We start from the raw sequence: 21,076 nt of genomic DNA on the forward strand, positions 1-21,076 counted from the left end.
GAGATTTTGAATAAATGTTTAATAACTTCCAGATGTTGTGTTTTATTTAATTCATGTAGGTATGCATATTTGTATTTATGTAGGTATACATATCCTTAACATACTGTATATGTGTAAATAAACATATATGACCTATATTTAACATATATGTGTAAATATACATATATGACCTATATTTAGCATATATACTGTATATAATGCATATATGAAATTGGACCCCTACATATATGGGCATATATGCAGCATTCATATATATGCGCATATATGTGCATATATACATATATATATGTGCATATATGTTGAAAGACATATATGTAGGGGTCCAATTTCATATATGTGGCATATATGTTGAACATATATGTGGCAATATAGGTTCATATATTTTCTTTCCATGTGGGCTATTTTATACTTCAGCTATTCGAAAATAGCTGATCTACAAGTGCACGTGTCTGATCGCAACGATCTTATAGATCGGCTACTTGTGAACAATTATGCCATTCTTTAAAAATATATATTGAAAATATCCACCTAATGACATGCCCAAAATATGGACGCAGGTGGAAAGTCATTCAATTAACAGTGAGGCTTTTGCTGTGTAGAGGGGGAAGAGCAGAGAGACGGAAGGACAACATTAGGGAGAGAAAAAGAGGAAAAGGGCAGTGAATGTGACAGTGAATCCACCATGGCACAGAAATAATGCAGGGATGCAATCAGAGAAAATGGACACATAATATCCCAGCGCAGCATAATCTCCACAGATTCAAGCATAGTGCATAATCTCCACTGGTCCAACAATACAACATGTGCCCTAATTCTGAGCCAATTACATAGTGTGTGTCATTTGGCTATCATGTGGGAGGGGCTAGAACATGCAAGTGAAACTGAGGAGGACGCGGTGGTACAGTAGTAGTGGTAGTGGGGGGGGGTTCTCTCCACAGGGAGGAGACAGCTGGGGTTCATGCCCCACCCTCCGCTTGCCTTCTACATACTCTAATGCCCTTCACTGACCAGATTAAAGCCCAAATGATAAACGTGCATGGGCTGGAAACATCTGCTCTGGAACACATTGTCCATTCTTATCCATGCTGGGCCCTGTTGGTCACTCTGCAGTTTCAGTCCCCATGCACACAACATCTGCAGCGATGGACTAGTGCACATCAGCTGCTGGAGCGTGAGTCCAAGCAAATCCAACATTTTCCACAATACACATATGCCATCTTTTACTTTTTAAAGCTTCAATCCGCAGCTTTTACGTCCTGTCCGATATTCGAAGCCCATGAGAGACCAAATTCCTACCGCTCGTCCAAGACCAGAATCCCAGCTTGGCCAGGGGGGATTTTTGCACTTGTGAACTTCAGGCAGTACTACTTGTCAACCAGTAGGATCCTACCTGACACGAGGGTCTATTTCTCAATGGAAGAGTAGGCAGACACGTCCAACCACTGTAGATGTGCTAGTTATATTGTATTATCATACTCTAGTCTACCGTACAGATTGGTTAGACTAACATCTTTCCGGAGTGCAGCTTTAAAAGGGATTTGTGTTGCATCCTAACTAATCAATGGATGCATTTGTGAAGTAAAAGCCTGATGGCTTGCATCAGGCTGAACCATTAAGGTCAATTGGAATTCATACTTCGTTGCGGGCAGAAATGTTATCTCCATATTTCAACTTTTTTGGTTTATTTTTTTTGTAAATGAATGCCGTACTTCGTCATACAAGAGAAAATAGCAGATCTACAAGCCCACGATGCGAGGCGTTGGGAGTAAATCGGCTATTGTCACTATTTTAAAATGTTTTTAAATTAATAAAAAAGGAACACTTTTGGATATACAAGGCTTCCAACCGATAGCGACAACTTGCATTGGCCTATTGCTGGACAACAGTGACCATCACTTAGAAAAAGGTGTTAATTTTACTCTGAGAGTGACAAATAGATAAATTAACATTGCAGATTTTACTGTGTAGCATGCAACAAAAAGTAGTGTAATGTTTTGACAGACACTGTGTGGCACCTTCTCTGCTTCTCCAAGGTTTAACTTCATGAAGGTAAACAACTTCAACTTGAAAAAATAAATAAAAGAGTTCAAACAGCTACCTTGACACAGTGTGTCCCCAAAGAGCTTATTTTAAGTGGTGTAAGATGGCTTGGCATATAAATAGGTCTACCTAGAGGCGGCTTTCCAGTTCAGGTCGTACATGTTTTCCTTGACTTGTTTACTCAGATGAAGGACTTTAACAACCACAGTGGAGAAAGTGGATGCTGGATCACTGCCTGAATGGAGTTAAGATGCACAGTCCAGAGATGCTAGATAGTTAAGAGCATGTAAAACAGCAACTCGCGCTGCAGCAGAGGATCGCAGGGGCTGGGGGAAATGTCATGGGGTTTAGGTAATAGACCATGACAGACATGAAAAGCTGGAAGTGAGGGATGAGGGATCAGAGGTAGGGGGAAGGTATAGGAACTCGGTAGGAAGAGGTCAGAAGAGATAGTGAACAGGTGGGTGAGGCTACATTACTGCACTACTGTTGCTTCATTATTGATGGTGCTTTTTGTGATGTTATTCCTGTACCTGCTGTATCTTACAGTACCCTTTCTTACTCTGTATCTCTAAACTTAACTGCTGTGCTGCCTCTGGCAGCTGAATTTCTCCTGCGGGGTCAATAAATGTCTATGTATACGTATGTCAGAAGATAGAGTATTCAAAGTGTATAAGGACGAGGAAAGAACGGGAAGAGTGTGAATAATCCGGGTATGAGGATCACACATACTAAAATATGATGCGGCTCATTCGGCAAATCCACTTAATTTGTTTGCCCTCACGCCACCCATGGCAACCGACGCTTATGTCCGTGGATACACGGACAGCACCGAGTGCTTCATAATAGAGACACCCACACGTTGTTAAGAATGACAAGAAGCATACTTGTTTGCTGCCACATTGTAATTATGCCCTTTATAAATGGCGGAGAGACTGAACTGACACGCCACGCTTCAGCAAAGAAGGCTCAGATGAGGAACGACAGGTACAAGGGACTGTGACAGCACACATAAAGCTGCTCGGTCTCCTTTACGCGGCGATCATAAAATGACATACTGTAGTATGGTAAAGAAAAAAAGAAGAAAACAAAGAGAAAGATATGTGTTTCAGGTGGGGGTGGGAGAATAGAGAAGTACTACATACAGTGGGTTTCATAAATTAATCAAGCCTGCGGATGTTTCTCTACAGTACCTTTTTACTCACTGGGGTGTGTGAACAGTGGGTAAGCCTGATGCCACCGGAGCGATGTCTCTCCACCGCTCTATGAACTGTGGAGGAGGTAATGGATCGAGTAGCTCAGTTAAGATTCCCAGAATGGAGTGATGTGACGGAAGTGAATGACTAGGCATCGGGGAAAGTCTGGTACGTGACACTCAGCAGTTGAAAAAGTGTCTTGGCCTAGATGAGATGGTATGTAGGGTAGGCCACATGAATAATGCACCCACTACTAGAGCCCCTCTGGCTGGCTGACGCTCTTCAGTCTCTCCACCCCAGCCAGAATGGAGACTGCTAAAGGGAGGGGATAGAACCACTCAAATTAGTGGCATTATGTCATGAAGAGACAAGGGTATCTGGAGCACAGTACTGTATGTAGGTTTCTACAATTCCACAGCTGCAAGATATCACAGAAATATTATGACAATGAAAAATAGTAATGATGGGGCAATAGACTTTTTAACATTATGGCTTAGAAATGCCCCAAATTGGCTGGGTTTTCAACCTGCGATTGATGACCAAAGTTAGACATTTCTGTTTTTGCCTTCAAACCGCCCTCCCCCCACCCATATGGAGACTCTGCGATCCCCAGCCTTTACCTTCCTTCATTTGTTATTGTTTAACTGATCCTCCACGTCTGCCATCCGTCACAAACCCTTGCACATTTTTACACATCAAGCAGAGTTTTCCAGACTGCACTTCAATCAAAACAGTACAGCAGCCATTATGAACCATTATCATCCTGCTGAGACACCTCATTTAGCTTTGTCACACTCAGAAGCACAAAATATACGAGCTCTCTCTCCCTCTCTTGTGTTTTTGCTCTGTGTCCTGAATAGGTGTTTTAAGGAGACAGTTGTTTAACTATTTTCCCCCCTTCCTTTTTCTTGAATTTAAATTATAACATTTTATAATGTAATTTTTATATTTCCTTTTATAATTTCCTTTGCTTGTTTTATGAAAAACATATCGAATTGCCTTGTGGTGAAATGTGCTATTCAAATAAACCTTCCTTGCCTCCTTCCTATCTCTCTCTCTGCTTTCTCACATGACAACTGGAAAATGTCTGGGGAATCAGGTCGGGACATTGTCTAGTTTAGGCCATTCACACATGTAGCATGCAACAGGAGAATGTCCATTTCAGATGTGTTCACACATTAAGGTAAATACTCCGTTTGATAAGGTGAGGGGCGGGTCTAGGTAGTAGTAAACGCACACATTAGCTACTCCCACTTAAAGGTAGGGTAAGTGATATTTTTTGGTTAAAACAAAAAGTATTTTGTTAAAAGCTTAAAATACTATATTCTGATAGTAATCATTGCTATAGAGTGTTTTTTCAGTAACAGATGTCTCCCTGTCTCTCCAGCTCTTTAATAAACAGAAAATACATTTTTCGGTAGGTGTCAAAATCTCAGCCAATCAGGAGAAAGTACCCATTTTTAAGCTTAATTTGTATAGTGTTCCAGTTCCAATTTTGTCTGCTCATTTCTTAGTGTCATCACTTCCAATTTCACTTGTTTAATCTGTATCCTGATTGAGTTCTCTGTCCTGGTTGGATAAAATCAGAAATGAAACTGAAACTGAAACGAAAATGCATTTTCTGTTTAATAAAGAGGTGGAGAGACAAGGAGACTCCTAATACTGAACAAACACTCTATAGCAATGAGTACTATCAGAATATAGAGCTATTTAACACTTATTTTAACCAAAGCAAATCACTTACCCTACCTTTAAATATAACACAGGCACAACCTGAGGGAGATATGCGAGGATCAAATGCAATCTTCTTTTATTTCCTTCCACAGAACATGACAGAATGAGATACATTGAATTGCACCATTGATGCACCCATGCAAAACACAAACGAAACATCTTTCCTACCATAGTAGGCCTAATACTTTTAATTAAAACAAGCCGTCCTCTGAGCTTGAAAGATGACAGTCTCAACTCAACTCAGGGAACATTGATCTCTATACAACCCACTGTGGAGGGAAGCGTCAGGTGTAAGTCGTTGTCTAGGCTACTGCAGTAGCAAAGAGATGACTTTATGTTCGATCAGTGAATATTTCCAACTCGAATAAAAAGCAAAATTATTCAACTGCTTTCCAGTTCTCTCGCTCTCCAAACACCTCGGGAGGAGGGAAGGCTCCACCCGTCGACAATAGAAGCATCATCAACACGTCCACACACTGAATGTAGATTCACCGGACAATCACTGCGTCCAGTCACACTTCTAGTGGTATGAGCCAAATTGGACATAACTCAAGAGTCCTGCCAGCATGAAGTCCGCTGCATGTCCGATCCTACTGGGCCGGAATGTTGCGTTCATGCATACAGCCCCTCCGTTTAAAGTGTGGAAAACTTCCATAATACAGTGCATGTCTGAAAGTGACAGTTCGCGCGCGCGCGCACGCACACACACACACACACACACACACACACACACACACACACACACACACACACACACACACACACACACACACACACACACACACACACACACACACACACACACACACACACACACACACACACACACACACACACACGCAAACCTGCAAAGATAGTTGATACCATCAATTCAGAACCAACTATTCTCAAAGCAGATGCATTTCATTTATTTTTGCCTATATGAAAAGCAGCAGAAATATCCAGCTAGTAGCCTACATTTTCAGCTCAACTTCAGATAGTCAATAACAGCTTATGTCACAATATCACAGATGATACATTATATTCAGCTGCATAGCCTATATCACATTATTTGATTCAGCAACATATGTATTTTGTCTGATCATATTGCAACTGCATTGTACAGGGATGTGAATTTGCCAAATTCAACTAACATGCACACACATACAGTACACATGCATCCATATTATCATCTGATAAACATGGCTGTTTCAAGGTTTTCTTCTACAGTACTATCAGGTTTAGCAGGATACTGCACAAGACGGGGAAACTGGCAGGATGCAAGTCCCACAGCAGAGGCTCCTGTGAACACACACTGTTACACTGATAGATGGCTAAGGCACCGGGGCACCACTGAGCCTTTTATTAAACACAGCCTGTATGAACTCAGCTCCCACGGAAGTCACAAACTGCTCATATTTGCCACTATTTCATTAATATTTAGACTTCCTCAAATGTGTTTGATGATAGCTAGAGCTTACAGTTGACAGAACAGACTAATGCCGATCTGAGAGTGATTCAAGGAAAATAGAATAGAATCCTTTGAAGGAACTACATTATGGGTAATAATACATTTTTATTTTGTCCCATCCTACTGCAATGGATGGCACATGTCCTTTGTAGTCAAATTAATTTGGGGTTCTGAATTATATTTCCCCAAGTTTCCCTTTAAAGTGTTTCTCTATCCATCTATCAGTTATGTAATTTAGAGTTGCATAACATTTCAACTTCTTCAACTTCGCCTTCATTGCCACATCATACGTTTAAAGGTTTTCATTTATACCTTTAAATATTTTCATTTTAAAATAACTTTGTGGCACTTAGTATATGTGCAAATCATGCATGGAGTAATTTATTTATGGCATAAGAAATATAACTTATACAGTAATATTGCAAGTTGGCAAGGTTGTTAAGATCCTACATAGACTTCTACCAACCAACGGTATGAAAGTGCACCAGAGCTCTTAAAGGTGTTTGCATGGTCCAGTTAACACCAGATGCTAGCCCTTAGCTAACTTACTGAACAACATAATGCAAGGACCTCCGAGGAGTTAGCATGGTCCACTTAGCACCAGATGCTAGCCCCTTATCTATCTTCGGCCAAAAAAAATTAGGCATTAATTAGTTCCAGTGACATGCCCAGGCCACCACCATATTTGCTACAGCAATGGTTCCAAAACATTTTAGTTCGAGACCCAAAAGAGAAATTCGATGTCTCTCCGGGACCCAAACTAGTGAAAATAGCCGATCTACAAGCTCACAAAGCGTCATTCTTTTTCCTAATTTATGGAATTCCTTAGATTTTTTAAATGTATTTATGAAATTCTTTGGGGGAAAAGATATTCATGAAAATGTAGAATTTTGGGGGGGATTACCTTGTTATTTATTTTGAAATAATAATAATTAAAAACAAAATGTAGGAAACAAAAACATAAAAACACTTGCGACCCATAAAAACGGGTCCGAAACCCACAAATGGGTTGCTACAAATGTAGCACACTGTTTGGGAAACAGTGCGCTACACAGTATGTAATGAGCACAAGCAAGAAAACAAAAAATGATGAACTCTTATAGTCAGTTATAGTCAGCTTTAATGTCTGATACTGAGACATAAAAACCGTAAAATGAGTTACTCTAGTCCATATTATTGCGTCATAGCATTGCCATTTTTATTTAAGTGTAGCAGTACACTGCAGAACTACCACTTTGACTTGAGTGTGACACATCCACACTCATCAACCACACACAATGGCACAATTGTGACTTTATAGCTGCTGTGAACACATTACACTAACTGGAAAAGAATATATCTTAAGCCTTCATGGCCGTTTCCTTTTTTCGAAAAAAGGATGAGCTTGTCAGAGGCTTCCATCATTTCTCATTCATTACCCTTTTAATCCTTTAAAGCTTTTACTATATTAAAAGCTCTCTGGCAGCCCAGGTATATTAGAGGCTTTTTACATCCTGCCCCTTGTGTCTCTGATGGAAAGATAGCTCTGTTACCATCAGCAAAACACACACGCACACACGTGCACGCACACACACGTGCACGCACACACACACACACACACACACACACACACACACACACACACACACACACACACACACACACACACACACACACACACACACACACACACACACACAGCATTATATGAGGATTCATTTCATTACATCATGACAACTTCTAATATTGAGTTTGAAGTGATGTATTATTGTCTTCGCCAAGCTGACTTGCCTAGACTACATTTTCAACTCTGTCCGTGTGTGTACAGACACACACACACACACACAGTCAAACATAAGTCTATACATTTAATATATTAGTGTGCAGGCAGTCGGGCTGGGCCCCACACTCATTAATCCTTTGTGGTTTGTGATCTGGGTTTGTGATCTCAGATTCTGTGTCATGCTTGCGAAGATAAATCTGTAGAATCACAGGAGCAGACTCACACCAGCAAATGTTATGCAATATCATAAACGGTTTATCTTCACGAAAGTGTCTAAAATAATTAACCAGTTACAGTCTGTCACTGGAAACGAGCAAGTTCATAGTTTTTGGCGTGCTAGGCATGTCCTAAAACCAAACTTATTACGAGGGGGAAATGTGGAACCCTGCCAACAAAATGACCTAGAATAGCCTTTGTATTGAATGAAAGCGGGTCAGAGAGCAACTGCGGATCGGTAACTGCGGTTTGGTTCGACAAGAGAGAAGTTCATGGAAAAAAGGCACTTTCTACTATGAAGGCAATCGGGGATTTGCCTGGGCAAGGCTTAGTTTGTGTGCATGTGTCTGTCTGCAGAGATAGTTCAGAAAGAGCAGTTACGGGCTAGCCGGGTTCAACTCATTATTCCATTGTGGTCTGGTAAGCAAGTGATAAGGTTTTGACTGTTGGATTCACTGCAGATGGTTTAGTCCAGCGAGCCTAACATTCTCAGTCCACTACAAGCCTGGCAACCCCTAAAGTTGAGGAGTTATCAATGGGAGAGATCGGAGTGTATAGGTGATAACACTAGAATGTGTATTCCACTAGCATTGCCACTGAACTGCAAGGCATACAATTTTCCAGAATCTTACACACTCTGCCAGGTGCTGACTAGCTGACCACAAGTTAAACCTTCATATAACATCACACAGTATCTGCATCCAATAAACCTTAGTGCAGGTGCTAATGCCTTTTCATGACCACTTGGGCTGCCATAGCTGAATGGGTAGAGAGGCCACTTGAGAAACAGAAATGTCCCAGGTTTGATTCCTGGCCCTGGCAATATGTTGAGGTGTCCCTGAGCAAGACACTCAACCCCTAACTGCTCACCTCCTGCGCACAGCCTGATTGCCTGAGCAGCAATCAGCTGGGTAAAGCTGAAAACTGAAATACCCTGTGGGATCTATAAGGTGTAATTGTATTAATTTTTTAAATTTGGGTTTTTAGTTAAAAAAATAAGGAAAAAAAAAAGCTTTTAAAGCACAATAATTGCGAACCAAATGAATTTACCCCAAACGTATGATAATGATCCTTGGGATCAAGTGTTAAAAGGCTGCATGTGTGGACACGTTTCACAGCATATTGAAAATACAGCATTTGACTTTGTCTCAGTCTGTTAATCTGGCTTTCTGGTGGGCTTTGACTGACACAATGACAAATCGCTATTGATTGATCATTGTCTGTCTGTCTGGCTCCACTTCTGATGCCCTTGGGGTAGTCTGACAGAGTAACACTCGTGCGTGGGCTTTTCAAACTTTGTGATTTATTTTAATCAACAGCCTTGCATTCCCACTACGCTCTCCATGCCTCCTCTCAGCACATCATCACTGCAGCGCTTCCGTCCCTTATTATAACTACTCAGGAGCTGTCCCAATTCCATCAGCCAGTCACTCTGATGATTAGCACAGGCCGCTGGTGGCCTGGAGGTCACATTGTTGTTTGTGGGGGTTCGTCTGAAATAGCACTCAGCTGCATGTGTTTAACTAAACAGACTGGAGATATGACAACTTGACTGGCTGCCTAACTGGGTGTTACTGGAGACATTGAAAGCAGCTTCCTACAAATATTTTAAACAATAGACCATCAGACATTAGGAACATTCTTTATGCTGCAACAGTGATGTGAAATAAAACATAGAACACGCCCTAATTTAACAGCCAAGCATACAGACCAATCTAATAATGATTTTTTTCCCCCTCTTTTTCTGTAAATTAGGTTATCACCTCTGTGTCAAATATGTGTCAGGAAAGACAATTATTTCAGGAAATAGAATTTTGACATGGCTAAAAATGACACACTGCACTGATATGCGGTGGGTTTTGTCATTTACACCTATAATACATGCAAGAAGAAGCTGCCACCAAATCATCCTGGATTACTGGTAACCTGGCATGTCACTGCTTCTGTCAACATACAATGCTGGATAACATCTACAGCTGCAAGAATCTGCAAATATATACTTGCTGGAACCGGGGGGAAAACAGTTTGACAGTGATGCAATGTAGTTGTGAACCGTGAGGCAAGTTTACTGTAAGGCAAACCGTACTGGAATTAATGGCAGCCCCAAGAAAAACATGCTTCTGTTAAAATAGCTACATTTAAGTATGCGGTGGGTTTTGATGATGTTAATGCACAGACAACGGCACTGATAAATATTATCTGCTAGTTATGGAGTTATCCCACTGTTAGTGTTTAGAAATTTTTTTAGACTGTTTATTTCCTTTTCTTCTTCTTTTTTTCATGAAAATAGACATTCATGACAATCCCCTTTTGTATTTAAGCTCCTGTCAGATAAAGTATGGTGGAAGCACAGTAGTGATGTATACATACGTCTGCCCGACTTAAATTATGCATTTTTTTTTTTTTAATGTGCTACCATTCTGCCATAGCTCTGGTATTCTAGGTCACTTTGATGTTTAATGTTCCTTCAATTATCATTTAAAAATATAGACAACTTAAAGTCCAATACAATAGATTTTTTCCCCTTGCAGCTACTGTAGCTAGCTACTATTACTAGCCTGACGGGTATTCTACACCTATATCTGCAAGCTGCCTGTATAGCCTTTTAGAAAATTGTGGGATATACTGTGTGGATTGGACTAGCTTGCCATTCCTTCAGAAGACCCCTGCATGTCCACTCCCTCCCACTCGTCCCGCAGCAATGCATATAAGACAAAGAATTGTGCTGAAAAGATTCTGGAGGGACCTTTGTGGGTCCTGATGGAGTCATATGATTATGCAGCCCTGTAGCCCTGATGCAGCCCTGTAGCTCTGATAGTCTGAATTACAGAAGCAAGAAGGCCTCAGGGCAGGCAGCATTGGCTTTATTCAGTTCCCCAGTTAATCACGTAAGCCCTATTGTATAATTCGGATATTCAGAAATGGCCAATATACAGTACAAACTCAAAAGTTGTCGTGTTGTGACACGTTGAAATTGTAGATCTGCTATTTTCAAAGACATTTGGAAAAAATGCAAATATACCTGTATAGTCTTTTTTACATTTTGAAAGAATTTGAAAATGTTATAATAGGAATGCCAGTTTTAAAGTGGTTAAGCCAAGCCCCAGACAAGGAAGCCCATTGACATCACCAACACAGTGCAGTGAAACAGACACACCGAGTACATTTAACAAGCAAAACAACGATGAGCCATTTCCATTTTGGAAAACCAAGCTAAAGAGAAACTGTGGGTTATCAATAAATCATCTCTGCTTGTAACTCACTTTAATGCACACCAACACTGCAAGCATACATGCAAACACATCTGATTTGTGGACCGATTTGTGCATTATTTAAAATAACTTCCACAACCACTTATGCCCTATATACTTTTCCGTACAATGATTAGTGAAAATAGCAGAATTACAAGCTGTATTGTGGAGATTGTAGATCTGCTATTTTCAAAAGATTTCGAACATTTCAATTTTTTTTAATACAGATACATTTTTGGAACATTTTGGCTATAATGCTTGAAAGTGGTTAACCATAATGGGCTTTTCACACGGAAAGTGACTAATTAATTTTCAATGAGAGATGAGCGTTCAGCGTGGGCAAAATGACAGGCACAGTGACAAGCAGACAAGTGAAAATTGTCATGTGCTCGTCGCACGCACCGCCTGTGCTTTTTGTACGTGATGCATTACGTTGAAAGACGTCTATTGACATGAGGAACACTGTGCGACCTCGCCGATCCAAGCGAGAACGTAGGCGTTGTGTCGCTCCTCATGTGAAAATCCCTAAATCTTTTTCCAGGACATTGGTTAAAAGCCAGAAACATGAAACAGCGGGTGCAAAGAAGCAGAGAGTTGGTGCTAATGAAAAGACAATTCAACAAAGAGAATGCAGATGGGAATAAACCCCACACAAAAATAATAATAGCTTATATCCATCAATCCATGGGCCTTGTACGGAGAAGACAGGAGGCATGTTTTCCCTTTCATTTTTTGTGTCTATCAGGCCCAGCTCAAGCCAAACACACATCCAGAGTGGGTGAGGGGGTCAGTGCTGGTCACACCAGGCACATATAGCAGCTATAACTCTCTATGGCATGAGTTCACAGACAGGTTGAGCAAGGAATCACAGGGGGAAATGTCTCTTACTCAACTCTCACGGTGGGCATTAAAGCATACACCACACACACACAAGTCATTAGGTCACATTTTCCCTAAAGGCTCTATTTAAAAAAAAAACATTCACCCATTCAGCTCCATTTGGTTACATTTGAGTTACAAATGGATAAATTAACACTGAGGATTTTACTGTGCAGGAAAAACACTGATCTACAGGACTTTAAAACTCTATTCATGAGCAGATATGCTGCATGAATTGCTAGATATTGAGGGGATTTCAAATCAATTGTTCTAGTCTGACTACTTCCAATGTGCGTGCGTATTTCTAGAAGTGGATGAAAGGAGGCGACGTCTATGTGTGCGTGTGGCTATGTGTGCATATGGGTGTTCGTTTATATGCATGCATGCGTGTGTGTGTGTGTGTGTGTGTGTGTGTGTGTGTGTGTGTGTGTGTGTGTGTGTGTGTGTGTGTGTGTGTGTGTGTGCATCTTGTTCATGGCAAGAATTCAGCTCAGTTTAGCACATAATGGAAACGTGAATCGCCCAGAGCCTCTCTCTCCCTGTGTGGGGGAGAGAGCTGGCTGGGAGCGGCCTGTAGCTCTCCAAATCTAAACAGAGATGGGTGAGAGTCAGCTAGGTTAAAATCCTGCACTCTTTCTCACAGTCCCTGGAGCACTGCTGGCCCATACATAACTCCAACAGGTCACCTAAACAGGTCTTCTCAACAATCCACACATACTTGGATACACATGTGTGTATATACACCCAAGTATGCATGAATCAGATGAAAACACAAATAAATTATCTCTCTTTGCTCTCACTCTAGTCTTCTCTCTCAATCTCTCCACATAGATATACACACACACACACACACACACACACACACACACACACACACACACACACACACACACACACACACACACGCGCACACACACACGCACACAAACATGTTTCTATGAAATAGGTAATGTCATGTTTCTCTGATGATGATGGATGGTGGTCTCAGTTCTTACATATGGGCGGCGCTCTATGTGTGACCCCCCCCACCACACACACACACACACACACACACACACCATAAAACACAGTGATACCTTCCCCCTTACACAAACACGCACCTCAAGGGGACTGCACAATTCTACACCTCATTTAGCCCCAACACTGTTCTCTCCAGAGACCATTATTCAAAAGGCTGATGGATATCAAAAACAAAATATATCGTTAATACTTTCATTTTTAAAATAAGATTTGTATAACCCCAGTTGTGGTAATATCCACCTCGAGATCATAATCCTGGTCACTGCACACACACTACACACACACACACACACACACACACACACACACACACACACACACACACACACACACACACACACACACACACACACACACACACACACACACACACACACACACACACACACACACACACACACACACACACACACACACACACCAAAATCCATTAAAAACATAATTCAGCAAAAACATTGAATCGGCAAAACGGCCCACGCCCTCCACAGCAGAGGCCATGGTTGGATTCCCAGCTGTGGTCCCTCCGGCTTGGCCGGGCACGCTGTGCACGTTATGCTGAAACTCCTCACTGTCAGATGAAAAGAAGCAACTGGTGACTCCATGTATATCAGAGGAGGCGGGTGGTTATCAAACAGTCCGCTTAGCTGCAACGCGGACTGCAGTCACAGGGGGAATTGGCAACAGCTAAACTGTCCCAAAAACGGGAGGGGGGGTCAGGAAAACATAGAAACTGACAAACTGATAAAGACTTTGACTTACATGCTACTTCTAGAGAGGCATTCCGGCTTACTGCCTCCCCCAGGTAGTTGCGGGCCACACACACGTAGCTGCCGTCATCGGGTTTGCTGCGTCGTCCGTGGACGATGCGTAGGAAGAAGAGGGAGCCGCTGGGTAGCAGCATGCGGTGAGAGCGGGGGTTGTCCCGGTCCGTCTCCACGCGCTCCCCATCTTTGTACCACTCCACCGTGGGGGGCGGACGGCCCTCCGCCTTACAGTTGAGGGTGGCCGGCTCCCCTTTGGACACGATGAGGTCAGAGGGGTGTTCCGCGATGCGGGGCGGGGAGTCCTCCTGGCGAAGACGAGATCCTGAGGGGAGAACAGATGTTTTGAGTGACCTGTAGATCCAGACACCCATAATGTCCTCCAAAACGATAATCCTACAAAGATATCAACTAATGAAGCAACTCTAAAACTGCATGCAAGCATTTGGAATTATTGATCAACAGCAAATCTAGAAATAAATCTCATCTCTGATTGCAACAGCATTGTCACTGTCTATACTGTGCATACACAATATACTACAGTCCACTGTACAGTATGTATGTACAGTAAGACCCCTCTGACATCACAGTTATGAAAAACAATGATCATCACACATCACTGAGATGAGAGCCCAACATGACTGTTCTCCATATATGACATCATGATACACAGGCTTTCATATTCATAGACCCAGAGAGTCATTACATCTCATTAGCTTTTTCTCATTAGTTTTATTAGCACATTGAATCAGGAGTTGATATAAAAAATAATGCCTCAGTGGGGTGTATAACAGTTATTGTTATACAGCATTTTCAGCACATTTTTAATGTGAATTTGTCTCCACTTCCTCTGAGATCTCTCTCCCTCTCTCTCTCTCTCTCTCTCTAAATGCATGTATTTTGCCATGAGCACATAAGCAGCAGTGTCCTCAGAGTGTCTGCCAGGTAGGAGCTGAAGACGGTAAGACAGACCCCACAGCAGCTCACATTGGGAAACACATGCTTGATGCCATTACCCACTTCCACCCTCCACTGCCTCCAACCTCTTCAGCCTAATCTAGAACCGTATCCGTCAGCATCTTATAATTCATTCATTGCATTACTCCCAGGCTGACAAATGGAATATAACAACACCCTTATGTATTTCTGTGCAAGGGAATTACATAAACACACGGGCTGTAATATTGATTGCTACAGCCCGTTAATTATTTCTGCAATACCACATGAAAAGTGTTTGAGTACGTTACTGCCCTGTATTTTACTCTTTTTTTCTGTTGATGAATGCAACCACGAATATGAAGCCAATGCTGTTTAGTGTAAAATGTTGTAAATAAAGACAAAATGAACTAATTAAAACAGATTATGTCAACCGCTATGGACATACATTTGTATGAGGACGTGGACGCTCTAGTCTGCTGGTGGCATAGTCATTAAATGTCATTCCTGCCTAGTTCAGAGCTAATTTAATTCAATGAAACTAAACTTGTGATCAAACAGTCATCAACAACCTTTTATTTTTTTGCCTTGAGGATGAAAACGATTATGGTCAATTTAACTTACTGAAATGGCAATTTTTCACAACATTCAACAGTAAACAGCAAAATACACAGTAGTGTTCATTATCCATCTGAGAGTGTACAAATGTATCAGAGTACAATTTTCACTATATTTCTCCTTGATTCTCCAACCTCTCTCACACACACTGACAAGACACCCCTGGCTGGTACAGAGACTTGATTCTGAATCAAACTGTTTGGAAACATTGTGGCCTGAAAATTCAATTGGCAAGGTTTATATCCAGCAATTCTGAAATCAGGTATGCACAACAGCCCAGTGCTTCCATTTCTAGACCCACAGAGGGGGACACTATTAGATTTAAAATTTGATATTTATACAGTTTTATGCCCCCGACAATCCAGGCAGTCCAATTAGTATTTGTGCACATGCGTAGACCTCTGAATGCTAGACACTGGAGAATGAGTGTCTGAATCTGAGACGTTTGCAATACCTACACCTTGGAACTGCCCACCTGCAGATATGAAAGGAGACTGACGTTTTGCACTTACTACATGACCAGGACCTGCTTATGCAGGCCTTTATCATAGGAATACGTTAATAGATAACTCCCTGGGGCTATCACCCCAAACCACAGTGAAAGATTACTTATCTAAATTGGCTTGATTACCCTATAGGATTGTTTTTTGTCAATAACATTTATGTTCATCTGCACAAAATAAATGAACAGAATGGAAACACTCAGCCATCGTAATTGATAAGTACCTCTATGCAGCCACCTATCCACTGTGCCAAATGCCAGCCTGTCTCACTTGTTCTCTAATTGCTTAGTCACTCATTCCCCACTGTTTAATGGGCTTAATGGAGGACTGTAGGTGTTTAACTCCGTAATTTTAACAATATCGGAAGAGACTTATCAGCTAAGAAGACATAGTTGATCAATAAACTAACTAAAAGCAACCAAGATAAGTGTCTGAAAAGAACTGCTCTCATTTAATTAGTCTTCTAAAATATGGCTGCTCATAGGTTTGCCAAAAGATTGCCGTCAGTCGTATAGCACACTAAAAACTGACAATTATGGCCGTCCATAACTTAAGCTTCTTCGAAAACACTCACGAAACAAAATGCTAATTTTTAACTAAGTGAATGGACAATAAAATAAAACTTTTTCTCTAGATAGCCAATATTCCTATCCAATGCAATTAGCTATAACTTTTCTCCAAAGTACAGCAATGCACTATACCCAGAGTCACAGACAGGTATATGCCTGGGAGTAAAAATGTCATTGGTACAGTACACTTGACAGAAATTGAGCAGCAGTCAAGTACAGTGAAAATGAAACTATATGAAAACAGTACCTCCTACGCTCTGACTGTCACATCAATTTAGGCTTATATCAGCCCAGTTCCATTCACTTGAGCAATTTAACTGGCAGCTTTCAGGCCAAGTTCATCATTCAGCCATTATTAATTGGCTCTTTATTGGCCAATTAAGAATGAATGAAAAAAAGATATACTATATACAGTGTACATATGAAACATTAACATTTCTGTGCTTAGATTTAAAAGCTATTAAGTCTATCCATATATATAACTGTCATGTTTCCTATTAATATGCATGAGATTGGTCTAAACTGACAGTCCTCCTCAAACAATAACTTAAATCCTTCCAGTCAGGCAGGTGTCCAACATTTGAATTGCCACAACTTCTGGAATGCCTCCATTAAGCAGGTGTCCATCATTATAATGAGTGGAGCTGGTACTGCGTGCCTATGGGCACATTATATTGCGCACCTACTGTATGCTTCAAATTTATTTAAATGTATCCCATTAACTAAATGACATCTATTTGGAAAAGAATAAAAAGAGGGAAAAAAGGAGGGAAAAAATCATGAAGAACATTCTTATCCTGAGTAGATTTAAATTTAAAGCATGGAGATATTCTGTGACTAAAATAATAATACTGTGTACCTCAAGGCCATTGCCTTGAGGAACACAACACTATTATTTGTGGGCCCTCTATTTTATTTTATTTGTTTACTCTGTTCCGTTGAAATACGAGCTGCATGCTCCTAATGTCAACACAGAAAAGTCTACCATGTACGACATTGACCGTTGTAGCTAGAGGGAATAAGGTAAGGATTTGACCGACACTAGTAATCAGTGACAGACAATTTTTGTTTTTTGTTTTTTTATCTCAATAGCACTGAGCCCATTGTATTTATTTTATATCAGGGGAGAAAAGTCTAGGGACAAAGAAGGGTGGAGTCACAGCAATCACAATCTAGTGGATGACTTTAAGATGAAATCCTGCAGGGAAGCAGTAAAGAGAAATCACCAGAAGACCATGACTGCTTCAGGTTAAGAGGTGTCATTTTGGCATGCAGTGTCAGTCTGATTTTGCATTATAACTGTTCCTTCAGCTATCATGATGAGTGCGGTGCATACAATGAAAACCTTGGCTTGGATGTTACAGGAAAGGTGTGTGAGTTAGAGCCTGTATGTCACAGCATTATCAAGATGCTAAATACTCTCTCATACTGTAGATGCCCTGTGGAGTTTCAGTTGTAGGTCCATGACACTTCTAGAAAGCTTTTAGCCAGGTACCTAGGGAACACCACCCACTGTATTTATCTACTCTCAGAGTCCATAGAAGTGCTGGTCACCACTCCAGTTCTACACTGGTGGTGCTCCACCTACAACAATGTTCTACACTTTGTTTAGACATAGACAACATTGCCTTAACCATAGATAGACCATAAAACAGGGAATGTCTTCACAATACAGCTAGAATGTACAGTAGGTGCATTTACACATACAGGTACATACTGTAAGGGTGCACACATGTGTAACCTGCTGACAGTGCTTTCTACCGCTGTCAAGTTTCAGTACAATACATAAGCATATTTTCCATGGCTCATGAGACATGTTAGATATAGGACATAAGGTCTACCATCTGCCTGTCAGCAACTTCTTGAGCTAGGCCATACAGACAATAATTATAACCACCAGACTAGCATTCGTCCAGACATAGTGATGTGATGTCTAAACATTGTGGATTAACTATAAGTTGGATAAACATTCACATACATATACAAATATATACATATACATATACACACACATATATATATATATATATATATATATATATATATATATATATACATATATATATATATATATATATATATATATATATATATATATATATACACACATATATATATATATATATATATATATATATATATATATATATATATATATATATATATATATACACACACATATATATATATATATATATATATATATATATATATATATATACACAAATATATATATATACACACACACACACACACACACACACACACACACACACAGACACACACACACACACACACACACACACACACACACACACACACACACACACACACACACACACACACACACACACACACACACACACACTTATACACATACATACATACATACATTTAAACACACACTCAGTATTATATAAACGTTACACACACGTTCCCCTATTGGCTTTAAACAAAAGTTGTAATTTGACTATGTCAACCATGAATATTTGTCAACAGGCAAGTGAAAACATGCTTCAAAACAATAGGCTAGCTGATGAAATGATGGGGAGCTTATACAGTGGTTGTATTCAGTCGCAGTCTCAGGAGGAAACAAACAGCACGACCCCAAAGCACAGTGTAACCCACTGGTTCTCAACCTTTTCAGGCCATGACCTGGCCCCTGGCCTGGGGACTTGGGACGGGGACTGGGGACGGGGACAGACGGGGACCCCCCAGATAAATGTTGTGAAAATAGCAGATCTACAAGCTCACAACCCCTCCCGATGCAAGGCGTTGTGAGCTTGTAAATCGGCTATTTTCAAATGTTTCTTATATTATGTGACAATTTGGCCAATGTTTGACCAGTTTTTACAGTAGGCAATAGTTTGTTGATTACTTTTGATGCTGTAATGGTTTTTAGGTATTAGAAAGGTCTTAAAAGTCCTTAAATTGTCACTTCACTGTCATCTGGGGACCCCCCAAAATCATGTGGGGGGACCCCCCTGGGGGTCCCGACCCACAGGTTGAGAACCACTGAACATATCTCAATGTTGACTTAAGATTCAAATTGACCAGCTGTGAATAGTCCAGTGTATTAGCCACGCTTTTGCACCAAACAAAACACAAGAATTCAGGAGAAACCCCATACAAAATAGATTTGGTGTAACACCACTACCCACTATCGTCTGACTCTGGGCGCATGCACTTGACGCACGCATGCAGCCACTGAGCTGGCACGAGTATTGCGTTTAATAAGCTTTAGATGAATGAGTTTAAGTGTTATTTGCCATAATAATAAGAAACATTATTGCCCATAAGTAATTTTAATCACACGCACTGTCATTAAATGTTTCGATGAAATGAATATCCTACACATGGACCCCAACGGAAACAAGCCATAGTGCTTTCCTGGGTTTAATCCTTTTAGCATCCTTTGGTATATAGAACTGTACTTTCTGTGCTTTTTTGCAAACTGTTAATAAAGTATTCAATCAAATCAATCAATTAATCAATCAACCAACCAACCAACCAATCAATCAATCAATCAAAACGCATTTGTAAACTTACCGTTGGTTTGGGTATACAGCAGTCCACAGAGAAACACAAACCGTACGGGACCCATACTGGCATATTGGCCCTGTAAAGCTTATCAGCACATCAATTCCTCTTTTCCCCCAAAAAGCAACCGATCCCTTCGAATTGTGCGACTATATAAGCGACTTTAACGAGTTCAAGTTTAATGCACTGTATCAACGCGCCGAGCGATCAGACCATCCACTACAACACATGTCCATTCAGCTCATCCAAGAGCGCACCGGTGGAGCAGTCAGTCAGTGTGATCGTCGACAGACACGTTGGGATTTTCTGCAGTCACCAATTGTAACAAATTGCCGACGTCTATCATCAAATATTCCCGTTACTAATGATATGATGCCGCACCGACCTGGCCGTATCTTCTCATGTTGTTTTACCGTGTCTCCGACTGCAGGGAAACGCATCCATCCTGATGCGGGACAAGTTGTAGAGGCTACGAGCAGCAAGGTGCCTATAGGATTCAATCAGAGGTGAATAGCTGCGCAGCCCCTCCTCTATTCCACTGCCCCGGGAGAACAATATATCACATATCACTCATTTTTGTTCCTACCAATTCTGCATAACC

General features: G+C 40.9%; 1 protein-coding gene across 1 annotated transcript in view; it reads right to left on the minus strand.

The window, feature by feature from the left end:
* LOC308090753 (roundabout homolog 2-like) overlaps window positions 1–20,548 on the minus strand; it is a gene marked incomplete at its 3' end in the record, with an annotated part of 110,027 nt that extends 89,479 nt beyond the window's left edge. The window contains exons 1-2 of the mRNA XM_080436017.1: window positions 20,485–20,548; window positions 14,308–14,634 (exon numbers count right to left, since the gene is read on the minus strand). Of these exons, the coding sequence (XP_080292143.1) occupies window positions 14,308–14,634; window positions 20,485–20,539 (382 nt within the window). The 5' untranslated portion in view covers window positions 20,540–20,548. The remainder of the gene's footprint in view (window positions 1–14,307; window positions 14,635–20,484) is intronic.
* Window positions 20,549–21,076: the final 528 nt, after the last annotated feature.

This window comes from Gymnoscopelus braueri (assembly GCF_963280865.1).
Source record: "Gymnoscopelus braueri genome assembly, chromosome: 8".
NCBI classification, from domain to species: Eukaryota; Metazoa; Chordata; class Actinopteri; order Myctophiformes; family Myctophidae; genus Gymnoscopelus; species Gymnoscopelus braueri.